The sequence below is a fragment of the Corvus cornix genome, chromosome Z, assembly GCF_000738735.6.
Source record: "Corvus cornix cornix isolate S_Up_H32 chromosome Z, ASM73873v5, whole genome shotgun sequence".
Taxonomy (NCBI): domain Eukaryota; kingdom Metazoa; phylum Chordata; class Aves; order Passeriformes; family Corvidae; genus Corvus; species Corvus cornix.
In genome coordinates this window covers 6,619,292-6,634,490 of record NC_046357.1, presented here as the reverse complement: position 1 = coordinate 6,634,490, position 15,199 = coordinate 6,619,292, and the positions used below count along the sequence as shown (strand labels likewise).

Here is a 15,199-nt window from a genome sequence, read left to right as displayed (position 1 = left end):
TCATTGCTTTACTAAGTTTGTGAGGAAGTCTATGCATCCTATATGACTAAAATCTTCTGTTTCACTATTGTTGAAGATTGTTCACCTATGACTTTTACTGGCCTACTTAACATGAAGTTGTTCATAAACTAAGGCAGCTGGTCTACTAAGAAAACCTTTTCTAACAGGCAGGATAACTTCTGCTACAGAGAATAATCTTCAGAATAAAAAAAACAAGCATAAAGCCTAGATCTCTTCTAGAAGAGACTCTGAGAGTACCGTTTTCCCTGCTGCCCATTCTAGCTGTTTTCAGGGAGCACCTATAGATCAGCTTAATGGGGAGCTATTCTAATGCTCCTTGACATGCATAGGTCATGCTGAAAGTAACTCAGTAGAGCTTTGTTGCTTATACAAGCAAGCAGTTCAAGCAAGGATACACCATATCAGCTGGCCATTGCCAAATTGCTGAGCACTCACACACTTTGGAAGTCAGTGACCTACTTTTATATATTACTTACGATCTTCAGTGGTAATCCCGGTCTTTTCTTCACTCCAGTCACTCCAGTAGCCCACTCCATCTTCCTTCATGCAACGAATGGAAAAGGCATACTCTGTGTAGGGTCTAAGCCCTTGAACACTGAATGAAGTTCTTGGGGAAGCTGTATCTTCAGAAGGAACCTGCAAATGTGAGAAAGATTTTAAAGGCACTGATCAAAATACTGTAAAGCTAAGTTCTGTGCTACTGCAGCTGTCATTCAAGAAAGCTCCCCACCACATACACACCTAACAAACAAGTTTTCCTTCCCTCTCATTTCCAGAAACTTCAATTCTCAAACACTGTTTGGTAAAGGTTCGGTCAGAGTTGTTGGTCTTTACCAGGTACAAGAACATACATACACTAGAACAGTTAGGCAGCTACCTCAGGACAATCTCATTCTCTTTTTTTAAAAATTAGCTTACATCTCTCTCCTTCCTTCCCATACAACTCTGCTGCTTACTGATCTGTAACATCCTGCCTCACAATTCAGAACCTAGCTAGGTTACCTGCTTGATTACTGATTACAAAATTATTGGTTACTAGAAGTTAAAAGTCCAGGATCACTGCTTCCACTGATCCAGAACAGTGCTTCTTCAGTGAAATTGGAAATAGTTTTAGAGTAGCTTATAGTTTTGCTGATAAATTATTTTCATAAGCTCTTTCATTCATCTTAGGTGAGCAACCAAATGGCAGAAAAGTATTCTTAGTGCATATATAGGGAAGGAGGCATGGAGTAGGTAGTAGACACAAGTAGGTACACACACTGACTCTTCACGTTATTCCACTTGCAAGTAAGGGCTTTTTACAGTGAGGACCCCTGCAAGGGGAATGCCGGCAGATTAAACGTAAATGTGGGACATTTAAGAGGTTAATCCTGAGGGCAAAGAATTATCAAAATAGTCCAATTTTACCACAGCTAAGCAAGTTCACCTGATTTAAAAGCTACTATTTCAATGGTCTTGAGCATATGTTAAAAGGGCAAGACAAGTTCGGAGAACTTGTCCTATTTTCCTATTAGGACAACATATCCACAAACCCAGGAGCTGCAGACAAGATCATACAGACCAGTGCTTTTTAAAATATCCATACAGGTGACCTTAATAAATAGTTGCTGCATCTAAAGCCACATTAGTCACAAGGAGCTATGTTATGCTACTTGCTCCAAACACAGTATTTTGGTAAAATCAGAAGCAGACTTCCTTCCAAGAACTCACAGAATTCAGAATACTTTTGGGCCTCTGCTGGAGTACTACTGCTCTGAGAGAAGGCTTAAAGTAAGGAAAAACTGAGGAGCTATTAGAAATATATCCCCAGATTGATGTAGAAGAAAAAAACCCCACAGCTTTTGATGAAAGGAACATATCATAGTACATTACACTTAAGTCTTACTCCTTACCCTTTTCCTCTTCTTGACTGCATCACACGTGAGGAATGTACACAGGGCAACCAGATTATACCAAATTACACAATCATTTAGGTTGGAAGAAACCATTGAGTCCAATCATATACTTGTCACTGCTAACCTGAAAGCCACATCTAGACCTTTTCTGAACACTTCCAGGGATGGTAACTCTAAATGGTAATTTCCCTTGGCCAATCCTTGACAATTCTTTCCAGGAAGAAATTTTTCCTCTCATCCAATGTAAACCATCCTTGGCACATCTTGAGGCCATTTCCTCTCATCCTGATGCTTGTTACTTGGGAGAATAGACTGACCCTGACCTTACTACAATCTCCTTTCAGGTAATTGTAGAGTGATAATGTCACTTCTGAGCCTTCTTTCCTCTAGGCTGAACAATCCCAGCTTCCTCAGCTGTTTCTTGTAACACTTGTATTCCAGATCCTTCCCCAGCTGTGTTGCTCTTCTCTGGACATGCTCTGCTCAGCCACTCAAGGTCCTTCATGGAGAGAGGGGCCCAAAACCAGGATTCAAGGTAAGGCTTCACCAGTGACAAATACAGGTGGACAGTCACTGGTCCTGCTGGCCACACTATTGCTGATCCAGGCCAGAATGCCATTGGCCTTCTTGGACACCTGGGCACACCCTGGCTCATGTCCAGCTGCTGTCACCAGCAACCCCAGGTCCTTTTTCACTGTGCAGTTTCCAGCCACTCTGTCCCAGCCTGTGGCCCTGCCTGGGGCTGTTGCAGCCCAACTGCAGGTACAGTAAATTCTAAAGAACATCCCAGCATGATACAGTTTTCACCCAAGCTTTAAATGACATTTGTATCACTCATGTTGCACATGCATGGGAAGACAAAAATTCATGAATGTTCTGTATGTCACATGTGCAGAATAAAATTCAAAATAAACATTCTGCACTGTGACAGGAAGGACAGCAGAAAAGTCCACAAAGACATGAAAAGCCCACTGTACTCAGACTGTGCCAAAAAATACCTAGATCACAGCCTTCATAAACAGGCCAGATAAACTTCCTTGGGTGGCCATGTAAGACATAAGGAAATAAAGGTGAATGCTCTGAACTGCAACAGAGGGAACTGCAGTTCGACAAATGGCTGGGTTACAGCAGAATCATGGCAAGGGACTTCAGTGGTATTACCTCCATCCAGCTTGTGTCGCCAGCGATCCTATAGCGAATATTGAATTTCAGTGTCATCACAGCATCTGAAATCCAATTCTCCCAGGAAAGCTTCAGAACAGTAGGTAGTATTCCTGAGCTGACTGATACATTCTGTGGAGACAGTGGTTTAACTAGAAGAGAAGAAATTAAAGTCAACTCCACAGCTGTACTTGACCATGCCTTTAGAAGCTGGCACACTATGTTGCAGCACTACTATTAAAGCCTCTCAGGACCTGAAATGGCTGCTACTTTACACTATTTTCTAAAGCAGAATACTCAACACAAACTTGCTGTCTGAATTGTGATGGAATCTCACACCATCCCTTTGCCCAGCACAGTTCAAGTTCTAGTCAACAACACTTTTGCAGTGTTAATTTTTATAGTGAAGAAACATTAACATACCAATTCAGCAATAAGCACAGAAGCAGCAGTAATGTTCTATTAGAGCCTTAAGGGGCATATAGTTACCAATGTCAATGGGATCAACAACAAGAGGATCAGATTCAGCCTTCCCAAGTGCATTTGCTGCTTCTACCCAGATCTCCGTGTTAACAAAGAACTGAATATCAGTAATGGTGCAAGAATTGTTTACACCTTTCGGTATACAGTCAGGAAAGACCTCTTCTGGCCTAAACAAAAGAGAAGGAAAAAACAAGATACAAAGCAGTAAGTTTGGTTTCCTTTAGAGAATATTTTAAGGTAGATCAGACTAATCAATCAGTTTATCTTGCATGTTTATCCTCTGGTTTAACTTTGTAAGCAGAGAGAGGGGAAGAAGTGGGAATGGCTTGTTCAGCCACAAACACGTGATTGCATTAGAATTGAACAAAACAAAATCTCTTGACTTCCAGTCACATATCTTCAAAAGCACAAGTTACATCACTGTAATTAAATTTGTACAAAAACCTGACTTGGCTTAAAAAAAAAAAAGATCAAGAACTGATACAATTGATCAAAAGCAACATGGCAGTAATGAGAATGCATTAGAAAATGTAGTCAGTGCTACCCACATACCTTTCAAGAGTACAGTGTTAGAGGTGCAATACATAACTTCTATTCACCATCTTCTGCTACACTAACACCAGATAGCTCTAGGGGCATCAGGAAATGTGCAAAGCATTAACATTTTATATCTGTACATACTTCCTACTACAACTGTTACCAAAACACTTCAGCAGAATGGGGTAGCTGGAAAGCTGTAGGCAATCATTCCTGTTCCCAGAGCAGAGCAACAATCCTGTTCACTCCACTTTAAACTATGAGAGACCCTCCAAAGAGTTTGGAAAGTAACTTAACTTACTTTCACAGGAGAAATACTTTGCTGAAGCTTTCATGTTAAGATTAACTCAGAATAGTGTTTGTCCACAGTTCCTATGAAGTGCAGAGTAGGTAACATCTCCGCAAAATTCAGTCATTTTATATTAGTTTCTCTACTTAGAATCATAGAATGGTTTGGATTGAAATGGACCTTTAAAAGTCATCTAGTCTGATCCTCCTGCAATAAGCAGGGACATCTACTTGTTTAGAACGGGATAGAACTGTCAGCCTAGAAAAGTGTAAAAATTTGGGTACAGCCCCCTATTTTTAGATGTATTGTGCTCAAGCCACACTAACCATGTATTTGAATAATAGAAAAATATGAGATTCTTGTTACTCTGAAACAAGTTCAGCACCAAAACTTCAGGTCTGACTTAGAATTACTTTGAATGCCAACTTCTTCCCTTCCCCCTCAAACCACAGACAGCAATGCTTCAGAAAACTGGACTTATGGAAAGAACTCCTCCAAGGTATCAGGAATTTCAAGGAATGTTGGTTTAGCACAAAAAATATTCTTCAGAATTATTTAGATATTCTGTGTAGTGCTACTTACCAGCTGTATCTCAACCTGAACTCAGTATCCAGGAATGTATGCCTTCCAGGGTTCCAGGTACAAGTCATAACATATGTGAACCTTGATATCTGATGCACAATGCAACTTAAATTCTTGGGCTTCTCTGGGGCCACTGTACAGAAAGAGTTAGCAGTAATTAATCTGTACACACATTTCAGTCCAGCAAGAATCATTTTATGTGTCCCACTTAAAGGGGGATTTCTGTGAACATCGGAAGCATTTAATTAATTTTTTTTCTAAAGGATGCAGCACAAAGTTGTGGATACCATCCTGCAAAGCCAAGAAACTTAAATAGCTGCCCTGACAAACAGTAGGCTGTATAAGGAAAAAGCACCTACTAGTAAGGAACAAGAAAGGTTTCTCATTCCGAGGCAGAAAACCTTATATTAACCGTCTCTCAACTAAATATATTTTAATTCACACAGAAGAAAAATAAATTAATAACCACTACTGAATTGGCATATGGTGACTTTGCCAGTAACTGGAGCTCTAAAGGCAATTTGATAGGTCTGCTCTCCCCCAGCTGAGGTATGGAAGAAGTTTGAGCTGCAAACCCACACAAGAAAGCTTAGGGATCTTCATCAATGCACTGTAGTGTGTAAGGAACGTCTTCAGAATGCAGCAAAACTATTTTCTTTCCCTTTTAAACTCAAATTATAGCACACACAGAGTTTGTTTCTACTTCCTATATCACCACTATTTAAAACAGTATAATGTACTTAGAGAATCTTATTTTTTTCAATCAGAGTGCTAGTTTCAACGGAACAACCTTATGAAGCTTATTTCTTTCTTCCTGAATAATTGTATTCTTCTCAAACCTGTTTCTAGCCTCATTATTTAACTGAAGTATCAAAATACAACAGCTTTAAATACAAAAGCATCTCAAGACTTGTAACATGAATTAAAAATGCAGAATGTCATCTGTACTGTCATTCCATTTATAATCTTAGCATAATTTATCTGTCCTCACATTTCCATATATTCTACCTCTTTAAAATATTTTTTATTTTATCTTTCCTGGTAAAATATTTACTCCTCAGAAGTTGAAATGGAAAACATTACTTTCCTGTGAAAGCATTTTGTAAGTCATGCCAAAAGCACATCATTTTACATTGTGAACTCAAGCTGGCCTTTTGCACGCAGACCATTCAGCAACTGCAATACCTTCTGCCATCACTAGGAGACAACATAATTCATCAGCCATGAAATGCAATATTTAGGACACTTCAACACCTGCCCGATTAGCAGAACATCAAGTAATTACAAAGTAGCATATTAAGTTATTCACATGGCTTTCTCAAGACAGTCTGGTCTAAAAGAGCACTTACTCTGAACGATGCAAGTGCTACCATTCTAGAACAAAGAATGTTTGTAAGTAGCTAAAAGTATTTTTTTAGGTATGGAGGTAAAGTAATCCAAGTATGTTCCATCCTTAAGGCAATTCTGGTTAGCTTTAGTGGTACAGATGGACTAAATATTTCTCAGTCCATTAATTAAGAAAACATTATTTTCAAAACGTTAGTATGAAACCAGATGTATCACCTAGAAGTATTTCCTCCAATTCTGATACAGAAGCAAGAAGTAAGGAAAACCTAATTTCCTACTATCTATTTCAGTTAAATCCACATCTTAATTCTGTAATTTAAATCTGCCACTTCAACATCTCTGTTATTCCATTTTTTTCCTATTTCAACACTGAAATACTCCAGACTACTTTCTGTTTTTTAGGAAACTTTATTCAGTGCATATTTAACACCTGTGGTGGCATGTAATTTGACAATATTTTTACTCTATTATCCATGAACTGAGGGAATGAAAATAAGTACCTCAAGATATGCACACTCTCTATTTGCATTTCCCATTTCTCAGAAACAATTTTTTTAAGACCAGGGTAAAACAAAAAAAGGTACTCACAGCCTACTGTAACTGTAATTCCATAAATGTTCTGTTCAATCTGTCCATCTGCTAAAATGTTGCATGTCAGAGGAGTAGCTAGTGAAGAAGTGTCATTGAATGTGACACTGGAAACTGTTCTGTTTATTTCCCGATACTGTTCTTTAGGTACCACTCTATTTTTTATCTTCCAGATAATCTGATTGGCATAGATATTGCCAAAGTCAAGACAACTCTCATTCAGAATGCATAATGCTGTGAAATTGGAACCAAGGGCCAGTACAGGCGACTCCGGGATGATGTGACCACATGACTGCACAAGTCCACCTGAAGCTAAAAAGAAAATTAATTTCACATTTATTAAAAACTACAGAGCATTCCCTAATCAATATTGCTGATACATCACTAGTGCAATGTTAAAAACACTACGTGTGTTCTAAGCAACACGTTCAGTAGTTATTTGACAATTAAAAAACTGAAATGCATCAGTAGACCACCAAAAAGAATTAAGGGGAAAAACCAGCGTAGTGTTCTTTAGGCTTTGCAAAAGCATTTTACAAAGCTAGAGAAGTTCTATTAATGAACAGAGGCACTTAGAGAGGTGAGTCAAGGGTTGCATGTTTATATCTTTTGAAGGAGGAAATTATTATACTTGAGGTTACTCTTTTGATGAAAAAGTATTTTGATAATAAAGTATAAAGAAGCATATTTCTTAAGAAAGTTATCATAGGAAAATTGGGGTAACTGTGCACCTTTGTTGTGGTGAACTAGTGTTAGAAGACTAGGTGTGTCTATCCCAACATACCTTGCTTTCTATCTCCATCCAACAAGTAACTAGACAAGTAGGTGCTTCAAACATCTGATTTAACAAATTCTACATCCTCTTGTATTTGAGACACAGAACTCTTACCGTCAGGAGAACAAATATTCAACACCAGATAGAAGCCACAGGCCACCCAGCTCCACCTAGAAAACATGCTGCACAGAATTTCTGTAACAAGAGAAAAAATATATTCTTAAATTTAAACTATTACTCTTTACTTTAGATCAATGTCAAATTCAGATTTGTATTTGCTCTAAGATAACTTCTCACACATGCACATTAAATTTCATGGAAGTGTTTCTACCTTCTCACATTAGAATGGGCATCTTGTTTCTATTTTCCTCACTGCTAATCTAGACAAAATCAAATGTCTACTTAACAAAACTGAGGCTGTTTAAAGCTGCTTTAATTGCAAGTTTAAGAAATGTTATCAGCTTTAGGTGTCCACACTGTAATATGAAAACAAACTTCACTGGTACTTCTGTTGGAATACAGAGCATAACACTGTGGTTCAGGTTTTAAAACATAACCCTATGAAATTGATTATGGTTATCATATTTAACCTAACTTTCAAGGGCACTGATATAAAAGCTTCAGACAAGGTTCAGAACAACTCACCACACAACTGTATGTCTCATTCACAAGAGTAACTTAAAATACATTCAGGAATTACGAAGCACAAAGCTTCCATATCAAGAACTGTTGTCTACTATAAAAAGAGCACTAATTAATTCCTCAAAACTTTACAAGGGAGCTTCCAATTCCCCAAAAGCTGGAGCACATTTTATAACATAATATTAATTTCTGTATTGCAACAGAGCTCACTTGTTCTCAAGTTTTCATATTTCCAGAATACACTTTAGAGAAACTGAAGCATTCACATAGCAGCTTCCACCCCCATTGTTCTGAAGCCACTAAGTCTGTTCTGGTTTTCTCAACTTGCAGTTTTAAAGCAGCCCTAAACTCCTAAAAGCAAGTGACCATTCCCTACTAAGCATATGAGCTATATTATTTTTAGCTACATTTACGCATCTTTACAGGAACAAGTACATTGGCTTAGTAAAATAAGGCATTTAGTTCACAAGCTGATTTCTAGAAGCGGACTTTATTCTATTCTTACACCTAGAAAGTAAACATAGGCTCTTTAGGTTTACTAAAATTTGAGATGAGATGGCCTACAGCAACACTGTTTCTGAAGTCTTATTTTCCACTAACCTTCTTTGGAAGCTAGTATTCTGAGCTTTACCCTATAAAAGGAAACTCAGTAAAAAATTTAAAGGAGTTCACAATATTCCCTAGACAGGAAAATTAATAAGCTACACTTATTATTATCAGAAGAAAAATAAACTGCAATTTATGACAGTAAACATGTCTTTGCTTTGATTGCATGTAATTTACTTAATAATAGTGACAGAAGGACACAAGGTATTTCACATATATAAGTAAAACTAAACATACATTTACGCATGAATCACTACCAAGCCAGAACCTCATTCCTTACACATCAACACAACTAAGCCATTTTTTCTTTACAAATCAAGATAAACAGTGTAACATAAAGAAAATCTCTATTCACAGGAACAACAACTAAATGAAAGCAGATCTCAAATATTTACAGCAGAGTCCTCGTAGGGTCCACCAATCTAGATGTCTTTCAGTTAGAATTAAAATAAAAGCCATCAGAATCACCCAGCAGTATCTTTATTTGCATCTATACTTGTGAGTTCATTACTCAAAGCCCACCAAAATTTCCTGTATAGAAACTTTATAGTAGAAACATTGCTGATTGAAAGACTTGACAAACATATTAACAAAGGCACTGGAAGTTTGTTGGTTTGTTTTTTGACTAAATAACAAGTAATTTATCATTGGACCATAGCTATATGGCATTGACAATCAAAAAGCTATTAATTTTTTCTATATTCTACTCAAGTACTCTCACAGGGCTGGATATAAAAACCATTATTGCTTTAAATGCAATATGTATTTGGATATTTATTACAAGGGTAGAGCAAAACAACTATATCAATTGATTTTTGCTTATTTTGGATGTAAAGTGTCCAATATCTGAAAAATAAGGTTTCTACCCACTCATTAATTTCTGCATTTAAAAATCCCAACTAGCTTCACAGATTTTTATAAATTTTTTATAAATTTGCATGGTGAATACAACCAAATTCTAAAGAGTATTCTCTTTTAGTTTAAATCACTAAAGAAAACCAGGACATAGAGATCTACTTTAATGACCTGACTTACGCTAACGCTTACCAGAATACTGCTTGTTAACCAGAGCCTGTTGAGCTCTACTACAGATAGACCTTAGGATCTGTCAGATAGACCTTAGGATCTGATCTGTTAATCAAGATTAATTTAAAATTTATTTAGTCACAACAACTTGAGTTGCAGAAGATCTGAAATTCATCAGAAGCCTGAGAGCAACTACAAGATAGGTGGAAAGGAGCAGAAGCTCCGCTTCACTGCTAATTGCCAAAAACTGCAAAACAATAGCATAAGCACCTCTCACACTGAAGGAGAAAGAATGAAACAGATGTAAAAAGGCAAAAAAGAAAGTTTTTAAAACGTTGTTGAATTTCTCTCCCCATTTGCTATCATGATTCATGCCACCTCAGAGTAATGGGAGTGTCACCTAAGCTAACTATTACATCATTACAAAGTTACTGGTTTTCTTTTGGGACATTAATTATGAAAGTCAAACAGCATTTCCACAAAACTATCCACTGATTTTCATAGCAGCAGTTATTAAGTATGGCTCAGGTTAATAAAAAAAAATACTGCAAAGCAACTGAAAGAATAAACAAATAAAAAGCAATAACCAATAAAAGTAAGCAATAATGCATAATTATCATGTATTTTGTCCTAAAGTATGATTTTTCCCACTGGAAATTAAAATTAAATTACTATATTTTCAAATAAATGCCATTTCTATATTCAACTGTCTTCCAGACTTGAAAACAACATTTCAGTTGTTCAGAGCAGATTCATTCACACATAAAGAGACTGAAGTCCAAATCTCTACTACTTTGGAAAGTTTAGCAACTGTTTTGAGGCAGCAGTGAAGCCCTCCACAAATCATTCTACTCAATTCCACTGCAGTAGGCTCCTGAAAGGCAAGAGGACAGAGCTTCATGCTCCATCACCTGCAAAGAAGAGTTAAGTGGAAAGCCCACCCACCTACACTATGGGAACAAAGCAGTTGAAACTATAGTGTCAAAACCATGCCACAATTCAGCATATATCTGCTTTAGGCTGTTCTGATGTATTTTACTTACCCCCATCCCCTGCTGATCAATGCAGTTTGAAGAAGATTGAAGCTACACACCTCCAAACCCACAAAGGGGCTATTACAATCCCTTCTAATGTGTGCTATTTTAAAAAACATTAGTGTCTCTGGCTTTTACAAGACTGATTCTTAATTGAAATTTAATTCTAGGGGAAAGATCCAGAGTTACACTAGACACTTCCATCCATCTTGCCTACATGAAAGCCATAAAAGAAATGAAAATAAAAACCAAAACGTGGGACTTAAACCGAACAAAAGCAGCCATACTTCATATTAGAATGAGGAAGATACTTCTATCCAAACTAGCATTTTCTTATCTGAGTGTGTAAAAATGCTCAGGTGAAGATAGTGCAGAAACCCTGCATATAAGCTACACCAAACTTTAAAAGACAGTGCCATCATTCAACAGAAATGCTAAACACTAATTGTTCACCATTAACGACTTTAAGCCAGACTAAGCTGTTCGTCTAGACAACAGAAAACTCCATTTCTTTCAGTCACTATGCACAGCTCAACCCAAGTTTTATGCTTTACAGACTAGTACAGTATATTAAGTATCTAAGGTGAAAGCTGAACCTGATGCTGAACTAACATAGCAGCTAGTCAGTTCAGATGCTTTTTATTAAAAACAAACAAAACCAAAGAGCCAAACTAACACTTTTATCTATACTATGTAGTTGTTGTGAATCACTGAGTGAAGAGGCAAGAGAGACAGAGAAAGAAGCTGACTTTAGAAGTTTGTCAGGTTATTCTCATAATTTAGCGGCAAAAGATCAAAATCCATCAAAATGCTACTGAATAAAACCAACATGGTCAATTTAGAATGCTGCTGGTGATGGTCCTTAACTCGCAGAAGAAAAATTACCTCAAAGAGGAAAAAACTGTTAAAATGCTCTTATTATTTCCATAAAGACAGACTTATAAAACTCATGCCATAAGATCACCCCATTTAATCTCCAAATCAAATGGGACTTCCATTATTCTTCATATCCTGCAGCCATTTTGAAAGGAAAGCACTAAGCCTTTATGCCTAACCCATAAACTGATGCTTCATGCAGTGTCCTATGAAAAGCTAATAACAACCCTAAAATCAAACCTTATATGCACAAAGTAGCAACAGTGTTGAGTTTTAAGATTAATCTGTGACTAACAGTTTGTGAAGAAGTATCAGGCTTCCATGCAAAACAGGTATCACTACATATTCTGAGCAAGAGAGAAATCTTAAAAAATAATCTTATATCGTAAATCATGAGATTTACCCCCAAAAGAATACAGGCATACATCATATAATGAGTTATCTCTCCATTTCAGAGAAGTGGCAATTCCTGTCCAAGTGACCTACAAATCACAGTGTCAGTTTAAGAAACTATAGCTAAAATAACATGTACTTGCCAGCAAAGCCAGCTTGCAAGTCAGGAAGCACAGATAACACCACAACCACCACAGGAAGGTGTTCAGTCTATTAAGGCTCATCATCACATCAATCACAAGAGACCAAAGGTTGATGGAAAATGGATTTCCAGAAATTCCTCAAAAAATTAAAAGCTATGTTTACAGCTATAAATCCACATAGCTCAGGCAGACAGAACCAAGGATGCTTCACAAAGCAGCTGCTGCTCGAGGTTTTATAACAAGCCAGACCATACTTAAAGCCATCTAAAAGCTGTAACTATCCTCAAGGAATTTTGATTACTCAAACATTAACTGCTTTCTAATTAAGCATATTTCATCTGCAAGCTTCCTTCCTTCCTCCAAGCTTCCTTCCTTCTTGGAAATATTTATGAGAGTCACAAAACACCAGACACCTCTAAGGGAAGCACATGAAAATATTACTCAACATTACATGAACAGAATATTCTGAAACACATTTTTTTATTTAAAATTGCTACATACAAATGACATCTCTATCTCTTTCACCATCTAAACAAGTAATTTCTCTACATTACTTATTCCTCTGCCTCTAGAAGGAGGCTTAACCCTAGAGTTTTAGTAGAGCCCTCAGAATAAAAAGTAAAGAGAAAAAAAGAAAAGAAAGAAAGGTTCACAGATTAAAATTACTGAAATACCTAATTAGAGACACCAAATACTTGTTTGCAATAACTGAGTTCTTTCTGGCACCTTCTTAAAACGATAAATCATTTTCTCTGAAATACTTCAGAATTTTTTCACCGCTAGAAAGTAGTTTCAGTCCAAAAATCAAATTAATTTGTACAACTGAATGTCTTAGCACTTCATGTTCTCATTTTGCAGTCAAACCTTCCAAACTGATCACAAGCACTGCTGCTTCTCTAGACAGCTGTTGCTAATACAAGAATAACAGATGAAAAAAATGGCCAAAAAATTCATTTAATTTCATATAATTGTGCTAGTGCTAATCCTCCAGACAAGCAGCACAGGAAACAGTGTATCTCCATTTGGTGTACTCGCTTATAAATGTGCATGTGTCTTTCCCCTCAGCCAAAAATATTTATCTATTGATTTACTTGAAGCACCGTATTTCTAGACATATAAACAAGATCCAAATAATTACTTTGAATGCTCAACTTCTAGGAAGTAACATCAAATTTTCATCATCCCCACTTACATTCTTATTGTGCTACACCAACATACGGATAAAAAAATCTGTTAAATTCAGAAGTTACATGCTTTCAACAGTATATTTTACATAACTATTCTTCTGAAAATAACAGTATACAGGAAGTATAACCGTTATATTTTTATAGAAAAGAGAGAGAAAGAAAAAGACCTTAACTCCCAATAGTATCCAACCTTTTCAGGTTGTGGACTTCTTGGCCCCTCCACCCCTCTGTGACAGGACAGATCACTAACGACAGAACTATAACCCCATATAGTTCTACTACGAGGTTTCTCCTTCAGAATGGCTCAGTAGTAACAAGCAGCCACCAGCTGGCAAACCCCTAGTCAGCCTGAAACACGGAAGAAAACTGAGACTGGGAATTATTCCCCTCAATCCTGCCAACACACTTGGCAGACGGCTTTCCTTTGTGCCTCAGTTTCATCATCTGAGAGACTAAAATAATGATGCAGATTTTTTTTTTAGGGAAAGCATCAGAGCCCCACTACAGGGATGACTGGAGCTCAGGAGCACACTGGAAGTTACCAGACGGCCACTGTACCCGCTCCTCCCTAATTCCTCAGGGATTCCCCTCCAGAACTTGGACCAACAATAGGACGAAGTATGCGTATCTTTCAGAGTAGCAGTTTTCTACCTTCTAATCTACAGGCAACAAGAACAGACCACTTGAGGTGACAGCAACAAAACGCAAATCTCTGCATCAAGGAAATGCCTGCCGGTGGTACAGCCACGCTTATCTGAGAGTCGAAAAAGCCCGAAAGACCCGAGTCCCGCGAGGGTCGCGACACCTTTACCAACTCAGACTGCCAGCACTAACCACCACCGCTCCGCGGAAGAGGGCAGATAACCTTCAGCCTGACCCTCCGCGCCACGCCGGGGACAGGGCTGCGGATGGGGCACCGCGGAGCGGCCCCGCGAGGGGCCCGGCACCCGCCGGCCCAGCAGCGAGTGGCCCCGGGAGAGGCCATGTTGCGCTCTGAGCGCCACCGCCGGGCAGCTCGGCCGGCGCCCGCGAGGGCAGGCTGGACGAGACGAGACACCGCCGCAGGGCACGGCTGGCGATCGGCCCCGGAACCGAGTGGCGCAAGGCTGCCGTCCACCCGCCCGCCCCGGCCCACCTCCCGGTCAGCCCTGGACGAAGGCCCCGGTGCCCCCGCCGCGGCACGCGGCCCAGAGAGAAAGACGGCCCAGCACGACCCCCGCCGGCGGACGCCCCTCAGGGAGAGGACGCTGGGACGGTACAGGGGAAGGGGAACCCCGCGCACGGACGCACCCCCGCAGCCCTTACCCAGCGCCGGCACCGCCCGCGCCCCGCGGCCGCTGTCTCTAAATACCGGCACCGGCACCGCCGCCTCCCGCCATCGCGCCGCCGTCCCGCACGCGCGGCCCCGCGCCTGGTCACGCTCCCGCCCCGCCCCAGCCCCCGCGCGCCCCTCCCTCCTCCTCCAGCCACGCCGCCATTGGCCCACGGGGCCCGTGACGTAGCCGCAGAGGGGGCGCGGCTGCAGGAAGGGGCGGGGCTTCCCGTAACGCGGGGGCCGGTGGCAGGATCTGGGGGGCGCGGGGGGCGCGCGCGGGGGGCGGGAGCGGCGGCGGG

General features: G+C 39.5%; 1 protein-coding gene across 1 annotated transcript in view; it reads right to left on the bottom strand.

The window, feature by feature from the left end:
- The window catches only part of IL6ST (interleukin 6 cytokine family signal transducer), a 33,086-nt gene extending 18,099 nt beyond the window's left edge, over positions 1-14,987 (bottom strand). The window contains exons 1-7 of the mRNA XM_039566701.1: positions 14,891-14,987; positions 7,793-7,873; positions 6,904-7,215; positions 4,969-5,101; positions 3,567-3,727; positions 3,078-3,229; positions 498-657 (exon numbers count right to left, since the gene is read on the bottom strand). Coding sequence (XP_039422635.1) covers positions 498-657; positions 3,078-3,229; positions 3,567-3,727; positions 4,969-5,101; positions 6,904-7,215; positions 7,793-7,859 — 985 coding nt within the window. The 5' untranslated portion in view covers positions 7,860-7,873; positions 14,891-14,987. The remainder of the gene's footprint in view (positions 1-497; positions 658-3,077; positions 3,230-3,566; positions 3,728-4,968; positions 5,102-6,903; positions 7,216-7,792; positions 7,874-14,890) is intronic.
- Between the last annotated feature and the right edge of the window lie 212 nt (positions 14,988-15,199).